At 41.2% G+C, this 12,833-nt stretch overlaps 1 protein-coding gene across 1 annotated transcript; it reads left to right on the top strand.

Moving 5' to 3' along the window:
- The first annotated feature begins 5,121 nt into the window (after positions 1-5,121).
- Positions 5,122-9,580, top strand: LOC109425041 (erythroid differentiation-related factor 1). The gene is made up of 5 exons (XM_019700242.3): positions 5,122-5,288; positions 5,348-6,318; positions 6,436-8,295; positions 8,352-8,672; positions 8,807-9,580. Exons 2-5 carry the CDS (start codon positions 5,348-5,350, stop codon positions 9,408-9,410), a joined length of 3,756 nt encoding a protein of 1,251 aa, XP_019555787.3. The 5' UTR covers positions 5,122-5,288; the 3' UTR covers positions 9,411-9,580.
- The last annotated feature ends 3,253 nt before the right edge of the window (positions 9,581-12,833 follow it).

The following is a 12,833-nucleotide window of genomic DNA, read 5'->3' on the forward strand; positions in this document are numbered from 1 at the left end:
GCTGTTTGCAGATCCGAAGAAATTTTTTGGCCTATCATGATGCGTTGCGTTGCGTGCACCATGGTAACGGAGTAATTCGTAGATTGCATACTGAAAGTTGTCATGTTATTGCGCATTGCGCAGTTAAAAGTGCGACGCGGAAGTTCGGAATCTCAAATAAAAGTGCGATTTAGTGTCAGATCGTTTCGGTGTCTTCACCGCACTTATTCATGAGCTCATGATGAATAAGTGCGGTGAAGACACCGGAACGATTTGATGCAATATATCGCACTTTTAGGGAACGTTCAAAAATTACGTCCAACATTTGGGGGAGGGGGGGGTCTAGAAAAGTGTGACAGTACGTGTATTGGGTATAGGGAAATTGCGTGACAGAGGGGGGAGGGGGGGTCTAGAAATCCCGAAAAACTATGGACGTAATTTTTGAATTTTCCCTTATTTAAGATTCCGCACTTCGTCGCAGTCCAGTTAGCAATGCAATAAACTATAATACCTTTAATACTCTTATTCTAATTGCTTAAGGAATGCTATTTGTTAAAGAACAGCTATCCAATCAGAGGTTGAAGTAAAAAAGACATGAGAACTTCCATTGCCGGCCACGTCCATCTTCTCCGTTACGAGGATAGGAAAGGATGTGATGATATGACACCTACTTTAGGTGAGGTCAGCGACTCACCGACGCCCCCATAGCACAGTGTTTTATTTTGCCGATTTAGTGCGCTTTTTTAATAACGTTTCAACCGATGATTTTAGCGATATAGTTTCTTCGGAGAAGTTTCTATTGTGGATTTAGCACCAAATTAGTTTCGGAAATAACTTCATTGACTTCCGCTGCCTTTCTTATGCGTTAAACATAACGTCGGAAGTAGTGCGCTGTATAGCAAATCTGATGCTCTATTCAGCGCACTACTTCCGACGTTATGTTTAACGCACAGGAAAAGCAGCGGAAGTCAATGAAGTTACTTCCGACACCAATTTAGTGCTAAATCCACAATACATTAGACAAGGCGATTCTTTTGACATAAAGAGTTGAATGATCAATCCACCTATAAGTGAGATGAAAAAAATATTTTTTCGAAAAATGCAGATAGACGTTTGATGTCTTCGGCAAAGTTGTGTAAAATGCAATTTTGAACAACTTCGTCAAAGACGCCATAATGCTGAATCTCATACTTTACGAGATATATTGCGTTGTATGTGCATGACCCCTAGAAATCATATATTTCATCATAACTTTTTAACGGGATTTTTTAGATTTTTTGCGTCTTCTACAAAGTTGTTTGGAATGTAAAAATACATGTTTTTGCTGAACACCGAAAAACGTTAGCTTTTGAAATAAGAAAGTAATTTACAAATTACTGATTTTTATATGGTAACATTGAACTCGTGTTATTTTTTTTTTATTTTTTTATTTAAAGGGATGGAATGTCGCAATGTTCAGCAAAATTGTGTATTCTTGTATGCTCAACAACTTTCTAGAACATAAAAAAAATAGTAGAAAATCTTGGTAAAAAGCTATGATTATTTCAACGAATAATGAAAAAACATATTTTAAAATCATTTAGAAATTGATTTTTATTATAACTTTTAATCCATAATTTTTACATTATTTGCATGTTCTGCAAAGTTGTTGAGCATATAAAAATACACAATTTTGCTGAACATTGCGACATTCTATCTCGTTAAATGAAGAAGTTATTAAATAATTTCAATATTTTAGAATTGTTTGTTTATTTACCATAACACATAAAGAATGCACTTGTATACACAAGTTTAAGCCATTTTGATATAGTATAGGTTCTCTGCGCCTTTTTGCGCCGAAAGCAGTTAGACGAGTTCGAAGTTACTCTATAAATATCATTAATTTATAAATAACTTTGTAATTTTAAAAGCTAGCGTTTTTCAATGTTCAGCAAAAACATGTATTTTTACATTCCAAACAACTTTGTAGAAGACGCAAAAAATCTAAAAAATCCCGTTAAAAAGTTATGATCAAATATATGATTTCTAGGGGTCATGCACATACACCGCAATATATCTCGTAAAGTATGAGATTCAGCATTATGGCGTCTTTGACAAAGTTGTTCAAAATTGCATTTTGCACAACTTTGCCGAAGACATCAAACGTCTATCTGCATTTTTCGAAAAAATATTTTTTTCATCTCACTTATAGGCGGATTGATCATTCAACTCTTTATGTCAAAAGAAGCGCCTTGTTTAATGTAGAAACTTCTCCGAAGAAACTATATCGCAAAAACCATCGGTTGAAACGTTATTAAAAGCGCACGAAATCGGCAAAATAAAACACTGTGCAGTGTGCATAGGTGTCAAGGAGTTGGATACATATTTGGAATGGGGTGGTTTGGGAATCACTATAAGCGAGTGATGCGACAAGATTCAGATTGTGTAAGTGTATTTGAGTAGATCATGTAAATGTGTTGGTGTGAGTGTGAGTGTTTAGTATTGACCAATCCAAATTCTTGTGTGGTAGTGGTTTGTGTTCAGATTTCCCGTGTTAATCTATCTGTAAGAACTTTGTAAACATCTTTTGTTCTCACGTATATGGATAGGCTTGCATTAGGTTTCGTGAGACATTTTTTGGACAACTCAATATTCAAACACCAACGTTGGGAGTGAAGTAGCTAATGTCGTTTTCGTTCGTGCTACACTTTCAACTACAAAAACAAACATTTTCGGTGCAGTTGCATTGGTGTGTGTGAATAAAAACCAAAATATTTACAAATTTGCAAACGTTGCAAACGCGTTGATTGGTGGAAACGGTGTGCACTCGCTACACTCTCGAATTTTTGAGTGCTGCACTATATTGAGCGGTGCAGAAAAAGTGCTACACCTGTGCAGCACGAAAATCAAAAACGAACACTTTCGGTGCAAAAGTGCTACACCGGTGTTAGCACCACCGCAAAAACGAAAACGACATGAGATTTTGTCACTCCATGGGCCGTTTTGCTTCAGGGATGGGGCACAGGCATTTGGACCATGTGTCATGGCTAACAAGCCTAGGCTTACCCGACGTCTCCACCGTCTCCACTAGACAGAAATGTCTTGCCATTTTGCTGGACAGATGTGTCATGACAGAAATGTTCTCTCGCTGTTTGCATGGAAAGCAGCGGTGTTGATCATTTCTGTTACGTTTTCTCTTTCTGGCAGCAAAATGGCAAGACATTTCTGTCTAGTGGAGACGTGGGGATAAGCGCCATTGCTCGCTCTCTAAAACGATAAGAAACACGGATTTTTTTGGCCTATCATGATGCATGGCAAATTCCTTGCCCGAATCGCTCATGAAACCGTGTTTCTTTGATCGCAGTACGCAGTTGCGAAGAAATGATAATTCAAATGGCAGTCACTCTAGAAAGTTTCTGCCAGGAATCGGTCAAGAACTTTCTTGAGCGATTCCTTTTGAACACAAAACTGGGCTTTAAAAAATACAGCAAAAAAAAATCACGAGAACTTTCATCCAGCAATGGGCACACAAGCAAACAGACGTCTCACTCCACTCAATTCTCATCGTTATTTTTATAAACGGTTAATTCGAATATTACATAGATCGGGAAGATTCATGTACTACGTCCATCGTTTTTCTGTATTTTTAGACACTCTTCTCCCCTTTCCTCTCTGTCACGCTGCTATTTTCCTATACCTATAATATCGACGCTGATTCTTCATTAGGGCCTAACTGCCATTTTCGATTTCTCTTCATCGATCCTCTCTTTGTGTTATTACGGAAAGTGTATTAGTGATTCGCGAAACACAATATAAATAGCATTGGGTGATTTTGTTCTCGTAACGATGATTTTAAACACAATAATGTTCCAAGTGATACGTTTGTTTGTCCGTAGTATGTAGGGTGGAGCGGGGCAAGATGGGTCACCTAAGGATGGATCACCATAACTTTGTAAATACAAATCGTATTGGTTTGTATTCGTCCTCTACTCTTTAATACACTAGTTAGCTATGCTAGAAGTCGATAAAAAGATCATTAAATACAAAATATGATGTTAAACGAGCAGTTTTAAAAAGTGATCGATTTTGCGCTGTGAAAAAGTGCGGGGCAAGATGGGTCACCTTTTAAGTAATTCACATTTTATCAACGAAAAACGTCAAAATATAAGATTTGTAGTAAACATTTTATAAATTTATTTGGAATATAAAAAAAACTTTACGATTTGAGTGGCCCTAAGGCGACTTGAAAATCGATGTTTTCACTAAAAAATTATCATAATTATATGTTTTAATTACGAGCGTCCTTTCTGCTTGATTGAAGTCATTTATGAGATAGTCTTGTAATAAAAAATAAATAACTTTTGAATGCTCCAAAATTACGTTCAAAATTGAAGGTGACCCATCTTGCCCCGCAGCCGTTTATATGGAGATTATATGGAATGTATCGCATAAGAAAAATGGCTAAAAACCATTTTATTTTTTATTTCCAATGAGAGTGAATAATTTTTCAATCAATGCCTCAAACTTTTGTATATTCATGCTGGTCATCTAACAAAATTATTAACATAAACAGAACATGAGTAATGCGCCCAAAAGTGGCACTGACCCATCTTGCCCCGCGACCCATCTTGCCCCGCCCCACCCTATTTGTTATTTAAAGCGAGATGCAGCGACCTAGCCGATAATTAACCGATATTTATAATGTGCGATTTACTCATATTTTAAATGCAATAGAGTTAATTAACTAGTTTAATTTAAATAACTCGTTTATTACCTCTATTCTAAATATTATACCGCATTTAGTTCACTACTGGACTGCGAACTGCGACATTATAAGTGCGAAAAGGTAAATAAAAGTGCGCGATTGCATCAAATCAGGTTGATGTCTTCGGCGCACTATTTCTTCAATCTATGGAGAACAAGTGCTCTGAAGACACCGAGTTGATTTGATGCAATCGCGCACTTTTATTAGCGTTTTCGCACTCGTGAAAACTAGTGCGATAGTCCAGTGGTGAACTAAATGCGCTATATATATGTAATGCTTAAGCTGCTCATCATGCTTCGCCTTCCCCTATTCGTAAAAAAACCGCTGTACAGATTTACTGCTCGAATCTTCGACCAAGAGTGCCGAATCCTTTAATTCTGCTCAGTCGGACGCACTTTGTTTTGGTATTCTGTCAAACCGTTCCATCAAACAGCTGTTATCGTTGTGCGATACGCAGTATTTTTGAATCATCTCGCGTTTTCTAGAAACGTTCTTCGATTATTATCGGTAATTCTTATTATGAAATAGTCTGGAATGGTTGTTTCGGTACAGCCAATGCTAAAGGGTAAGTTTTGTAAAAAATCTTATTAAAACAGCTATTAATCCATTCGTTATATTCGCCAGATGGATGACGCTGACATTCACGTATGCTCGTCGCTGGTCGACCATCAGGAAAGCAACTCTTCAGCACCGGCCAACGAAAAGGATCATGTCAAATCGAAGGCCATCGTGCGTTTTCTGAACGTTCAAAGCACGGCTCCGTTTGCCCGGTTAAAATGCAACACGGACCTGAACATGCCTCCCTCGAACTGGCTCAGCAACTCCGCCAATTCCTATGGGCTCGGAAAGTTTCTCTCCCATCAGGGAGGCTTCAGCAGTTTCCGGATGGCGAACATGTTCCCGGATTGCGTCGGCGGAGTGGATGTGGTGTCGGATGCCGAGAATATCAAGAGGCTCCTGAAGTTGCCCTATTCGAGGAAGAGCGTCATATCGATGATCGTGCATAGAATCGAAAATACTTTGCTGATCGATGAGTTCGACGTGGCCAAATATTTACTACGACAGGAAGACACCGAATGGCAGTGGTTGCGTCAGTTTATTTATGAGCACATTTTGAACAGTCTGAGCGATAGCGACAGGAAGCTATTCATCCATACCAAGTCCAGAGAGGCTCTTGCACAGAAGTACTTAACTTCCAAGTTTTTATACTACAGCTTAAGGGCGGAGGAAGATGAAAATGGCGAAGAGTTTGAATTGGCGGAAGGGGATGATGGAGGATGCCAGGATTATAAACCATTACCTTTGGCTGGACCAGTACTTCCCGAACCAGACGAGGAAGAAAATTGTCCGGATCCTGGCCAAAGGAATCACGTCTTCAACCGAAATGTGGTGTGGACTTTTGAAGACATCCGGATGCTGATTGGTACCGATATGCCCATTTTTGGAGGGGCGAATCGTCCATGCATTAGCCTTCGCTTGAGGGACCAGACAAAACCAATCAATGTGCTGACGGGAATAGATTATTGGTTGGACAACTTGATGTGCAATGTACCGGAAGTGGTAATGTGCTACCATTTGGATGGCATTGTGCAGAGGTGAGTTGAACGTATATCTTAAACCATTACTCAGTTTTTTAGAGATCTTTATCTGTATTGTGGAATCTAGAGCACAAACAAACAAATCCGCATATTTATAATCTTCATTTATTTCAGATACGAGCTGATCAAAACAGAAGATTTACCCCATTTAGAGGATTCAAAATTTTCCCCGAAAGTGATACGTAACGTAGCGCAAAACATCCTAGCTTTTTTGAAAGCCAACGCTACCAAGGCCGGTCACACGTATTGGTTATTTAAAGCGAAAAACGACGACGTCGTTAAGCTATACGATTTGACCACGCTGTGTGAGAACAATGCCGCCGCCGGGGCACCAACCGAAGAGGAAGAATCTGAGGCAGCCATCCAGAAGAGCAACCAGAATCCGTTTACGATACCGGTGGCAATGTTACTATACACCGTGGCACGGAATATGAAAAATTCCCCGGAAGGAATCTCCGCAACGAAAGCCGGAGCAATCAGAACTCTTCTGGACAATTGCATTACCCTTCTACCGAAGGAGAAATACCCACAGATAGTAACATCCTCACATTACATTCTGTCCGATTTGTATATCCCAGCGGAAACGGATCCCGGTTCGCCAAAGTTCAACACTGTCATTGAAGACGATGACGATGAATCTAGTTCGTTATTTGGCGATCACACGGCTAGTGCCACTCCTCGGCAAGAGGACTACGCTGACGACGAACATACCAGCAGTCGTTTAGAGGCTGCCATCAAAAGTATTGAAGAAACGCTACAGGAATACAACGGAAGTGATAGTTGGAGGTATAACTCAAGACCACCGCCACTGATCGGCGGAATCGATGAAAGATGCGTAAATGCTCTGCAGCACATAGCTGACGGTTTGAGCTGTCTGCAGTATTTCGACAGTAGCGAAGAGCAAAAGACAAAAGAAAAGGAGAAAGCTGAGGAAAAACGCAAGATCTATCACGAAGAAACACACCAAAATATGGCTAAATCTGAGGACGCCATTCCTCTACCGTATAGTCCATTGAAACCAGAGCCAAAGTTAGCCAATCCTGGCGAATCGATTCCGATGGGATGGAAGGGAGGCGACACGAACGGTGAATCAGAAGTTGAATCTTCAAAGAAAGGCGCGAAGAAAAAATCCAAACGGAAGGTTGAGAAAAAGCGAGTGGTGGTAGATGGAACGACCTCGGAAGTCGACGCTAGATCATTGCTATTGAAGGGTGAGATAGGTGTGATCAAATCGTGGAACGTACACTTGAAGATTCTTTTGTTCGAGAAGGCTTGTCTCACTTATGCGACACTTGCCGAACTGAATTATTCTGAGGAGCGTTACGGGGCAACACTTCGCTTCTTCTATGCGGCCGTCCGATGCCAACAGGTTGTTACCAAGTACATTTCCTGCGTATCGTCGCAACGAAGTCTTTTGTTGGGTCGGATAGGTGATTGCTTCTTCCAGATGGCCAAAAAGTGGGACAATATTGATCAGTATCTGAAGGAGTTCGAAGAGGACACTCGGGTAGATCAACTAATTATGGACGAACTGGTCAAAGATATTGGAATCGACGTGGAACAATCGTTGCCTTTACCTACGGCGAATGTCGAACAGTTGATGATAACAAGCTGCGGATGTTACGAAACGGCTGTGGCATGTGCTTCAAAGGACGCGAAAGGGGAACTTAATCGCAGATTGGGCAGTGTTCGGAATGAGCTGGGCGTAAAATATATGCATTGGGCTCAGGAGGAGTATCAGAAGTTTTGGGAGTTGCCTACCGAAGAAATCGAAGTATTTGAAAAGGCAGCTAAAGAGAAGGACTGCAAAATTGAACCGTTGTACCAAGTTTTGGCAAAGAAGTCGTATGACTCATTGCAGAAAGGAGTTGCATTGTTTGAAGCCGTAAATGATCCCACTAACCTGGCCTTTTTGCTTTGTAATATGGGGCGATTTATGCGCTTCCGGGCGCATATTCATTTGGTTGGTGAAAGGTAAGAATCTCATCAGAAACAAGTAATATAGTTATAATGATTAATCTTTTTTTTAGTCGAAACAATGTTCACCTACAAAAGAAGTTTTACCACGAGGCATTTGCATACTACCAACGAGCATTAGGAGTACTGGGTTCGAAAAAGGAAAATCCAGATCTGTGGTCGCTGGTTACGTGGGAGTTATCAACAGCCACGTTCAATCTTGCAAAGCAACTTCAAGATTACAGCGGAGCAGACACCGACAATACTCAAAGCCTCGAAGAGGTTGAACAGGAAGTGGTAGAGATGCTTCAGAAAGCTCTGAAGATCTGCGACCAGGAAACCAATGGACCTCGTCAAGTGCTCTACTCGTTCCGGGCGGCGTTGATCCATCACAGGTACATTTCTATCTTAATACACTGAAAAAAGTTTTCACATTGTTTCTAGCTGATTTTGAACATGGACTGTTTTATATGAATATAACGAAATTCCTCCCACGTAATGTAACCATGTGATCTTTTCTATCAAACAGGATCGCCTCCTACTACCACTTCTCCTTCCGATCGACTGCCGAGGAACACCGCCGCAAGACGGTACTGCAACTCTGTAAGTTACACTACGAGAAGGCAGTAAAAATCTTCGAAAGTCTAAACGAGCCTCAGGAATACCTGCAAATCCAGATGGAACGCATCGCTCTGCAAGAATACCAATGTGAACTGGCTCAGACGATTCCAGTCAAACTGCGCCACCTGCAGCAAGCGCTTGATCTCGTCAAACAGTGTCGACCCACGATCGAGTACCTTTCGACGACAAAATCGTACACAACTAGTGCCACTAGCAACAACTTTAACTGTGACGAAATTCAGAAACTGCTAGATCTGCTCGAGAAACGGCTACAGGTTATACTGAAAACGTTGGTCAAACTATGCATGCTTTCGGCTAGTGGCGCGAAGAAGACCGACAGCGATCGTATGGTCAACCATTTCAAAGAGCTGTTTCGAATAACCCTCCAAAAGCGCCCGGCTAATACGGCCGAAGATGTGGCCAACGGAACCAACAATGTGATTAAGGAGTATGCCTTACATCTAGCGAATATGCTGCAGAAAATTTGTGATTCAGATACGATTGAACATTAATTGTTAACCATTATTCATTCGTTGTCTTGCGCCCAAGCTTTTCGCTGTCGTAAGTGTTTTACCGCAGATTCAGATTCAGAACGTTTTAAATCTTAATCCAGTGCTAATTCTAAGACGAAAAACGGCATTTGAATAAACATCTATCTTTAGCTTTTGTTTTCATCACTTCAGATGAGATTTATTTTCTTGTTATTTCCCCCCAACCGTGACCGTCGCACGCTGCCAGAAATTGTTCTCGCAAGGCCAGAAACGAAAACAAAAGTCAAGGGAGAGCAAAACAAGTTCTGTGTTTTTTTTTCGGGAACAATTTTCTGACGCATCGTGTTCGCCGACCACTTGTGTGTAGAAGTCTCACCAAGGAGACAGTCATGAAAACTGAAAAGCCGATGACCTGCATTTTCCCATTAACATGATAGGGTATGTGTTCCATCATTAATCTCACGCTCCCATATTCATCTTATTCGAAAACAAGCGACTACGGCACTGATTGATTCCGTTCTTTTTGTTTTCATGGGTGCTCACTTCTAACAAAAAATACAAAAATAAGAAACAAAACAAACAGCGCTTCAATCCTTTGTTTTTCGTAGGATGAAAATGGGAGCCACATGCTTAAGAAGGGAACCAATACCCTAGTACGATGTTGAATGTGCCATCGCATCTGTTGTTGCCTTTGGTGCTATGTATGTTTGTTGGCGCGTAAACAAATTTAGAACGCTCTGCGCGTTGCGTCGTTGTGTCGCAGTGAGTTTATGAATGGACATTGAGCAAGGTCGAGTGTTGTGATTTTTAAAATTTACATCACATGCTTCCTGATATAAGACCGGTAACTAATCGCACAAGAATTTATATAAATGGGAGGGAGTTTGTGGTTTCTCATGCGACTCACAAATTCTTTTTTTTTTCGCACAAAACAATACGGCAAAGGAGATAGGAAAATTATTAAATGGATCTCTCGAAAACTGTTCATATTATTCAGTTAAAGTATAATCACAGACAAACAGACGCAACACTTCGAACACTTTTGTTCTCAAATCATAGTCCCGGAAACATGTCCGCCCAATGCTTAAAAGGGCTGAGTTTGGTCAACCATAAACTAGGTGGCAGTAGTGAGCAAACGTCAAATTCGAAGAAGGAGCGGACCTGGTGTGATGGTTAGAACACTTGACTATCACGCCGAGGACCTGAGATCGAATCCCACTCCCGACAAACTCGCAAAAAGTGAGTTCTTTCTTCGGAAGGGAAGTAAAGCGTGGGTCCCGAGATGAACTAGCCTTGGGATAAAAATCTCGCTAATACAGATAAAAAAAATCGAAGAAAAACTATGCGAGCGCCTCGGGTGGGCAGTTGGCTATAACTATCATATTTAGAAATAGACCGTTAAATTTGTGTGCGATGGGCAATGTTAGAGTGTTACGTCTGTCTGTCTGTGGTACAATCTCAAACTAAACAAATATTTTCATAACATTCGCTGCGGCAATATACACGAACTGGAAACAACTTTTATCGTGATGCGCGATATGCAGAGGCGCGTGACCGGTTGGTTGCCGACCGACGGAAGAATGTGAAGGTTGAGGATCGAGTACCGATTCTTCAACTTCAGGCATGTATAACGTGCGCAGCCTTCACTCCGGAAGTACTGAAACTGATGATGACAAGGACGCATTCTACGCACAGCTTTAACGCGAATACGACCGCTGTCCAAGCCGCGATGTCATGATCGTCACTGGAAGCCTAAACGCTCAGGTAGACCAGGAAGAGGAAGTCATACTAACGATTGGAAAGTTCAGTGCCCACAAGTTAGCGAACGAAAACAGCCTACGGTGGCGTCTCGTAACCTCACTTTTTACCTGTTCAACGACTCTAAAACTTGAATTTGCGGAGAATTCAGGATCAGAATCAAATTGAAAATGGACGGAAACGACAATTCTCGTCATTTTTTTGCAAATTACAAACTAATTTTATGAGAAAATTGAAAAATTTACGTTCGTTGAACAGGTAGATTTGAGGTTAGGAAATCGCCACTGCCTATGACTCATTGATTTCGCCGCCTCCATGAACATGCACGCAGAAAAATGTCGCATATTTGAAATATAACCGCCACAGGTGCTCCTTCTCGGGATTCGGAATAACTTAACGCGATTTAAATAAGTTTTCAACTTTATTCGCCGGCTGCTCAATACAAACTGGTTGAGATTTTTCTCTTCATCCTTCTAGAACCTTTCCCCGCAATCACACTGTTCCACTCACTCTAAAATCGCACATTCGTTTAACGGTAACTCTCACACTCACACACTCGCTCATTCAGAAACGTCTTTAGACCAGTACATTGTGGCCAGAGTATTACAACTCGGCCATCCTGACATCTGATCGTCTCGATCAGGAAATAATGTTAGAGGAGTGGCGGTCAAACACCCGTGACCGACTCGGGGTTAGTGGGATACAATATTAGGGAAAGGGAAATAGGGGAGGAAGTCTACAGATATAGTAGGTGTGACAAAACCGTCAGAGTTCGTTTTCATGCAACTTTAAGTCTGAATCTTCGCAGGAGTCTCGCCAATCGGCCCAACGTTTCAATCGAGATGCTTCAATAATGCCATCGTATGGTATTTGCGAAATCTGTGCATTTTCTATGTCCCTGACGACATATCTGTCATTTGGAAGCACTTTGTGAATTCGATAAGGCCCTTTGTACTTTGGGATGAATTTTTTATTCGTCCCTGCCGTTGTATCAACATTCCGAATCACTACAAAATCGCCTACAGTATAATTGATGGCTGGTTTATGTCTTTTCTGGAAGTAGTTCAAATTTTTCTCCTGTGAATTTTGAATATTTGTTGCTGCTCCCTCTCTTACTGTATCCAAGTTTCTACATGCGTCATCGTCTTGTCTATCTTCCAGGAACTCAGTCAGCCGGTCAATCTCTCGACCTCGCTGATTCACCCCAAAAAGAAGCATGGAAGGAGTCTGGCGTGTAACCGAATGAACGGAATTATTCAAAGCATACTCAACCTTTACTAACATCTTCGACCAGTCGGAATGTTGGATTGGTTCAGACACCTTCCCGAGCATAGACTTGATAATCCTATTCACCCTTTCGACTTGGCCATTCGCTTGTGCCGACGCAGTGCCTACTTTTACATGCTCAATGTTGTGATCCAGCAAGAAAGCACCAAACTCGAGAGAAGTGAAACATGTTCCTCTGTCGCTAATCACACGCCGCGGCCGACTGTAATGCTCGAAATATTTCTCAAGGCACGCACAGACCTCTTTGGTGCTAGTGGAGTTAACAGCATACAATTTCACGAATTTAGTAAAACCATCCACGACAGCAAGTATGTACTTTCGCTTCGAGATTATTGACGGCAGAGGACCAAAGTGATCAATGTGGATGGTGTCGAAAGGCAAAGGTTTTTTCGGAATATT

The sequence above is a fragment of the Aedes albopictus genome, chromosome 3, assembly GCF_035046485.1.
Source record: "Aedes albopictus strain Foshan chromosome 3, AalbF5, whole genome shotgun sequence".
Classification (NCBI taxonomy): Eukaryota; Metazoa; Arthropoda; class Insecta; order Diptera; family Culicidae; genus Aedes; species Aedes albopictus.

What these genes read in the sequence shown, in the direction of transcription:
- LOC109425041 (XM_019700242.3), top strand. Translation starts at nt 5,348, where the DNA reads ATGGATGACGCTGACATTCACGTATGCTCGTCGCTGGTCGACCATCAG. An exon ending in TTGGATGGCATTGTGCAGAG is followed by an intron (nt 6,319 to 6,435) that starts GTGAGTTGAACG and finishes CATTTATTTCAG; the next exon opens with ATACGAGCTGATCAAAACAG. An exon ending in GCGGCGTTGATCCATCACAG is followed by an intron (nt 8,673 to 8,806) that starts GTACATTTCTAT and finishes TCTATCAAACAG; the next exon opens with GATCGCCTCCTACTACCACT.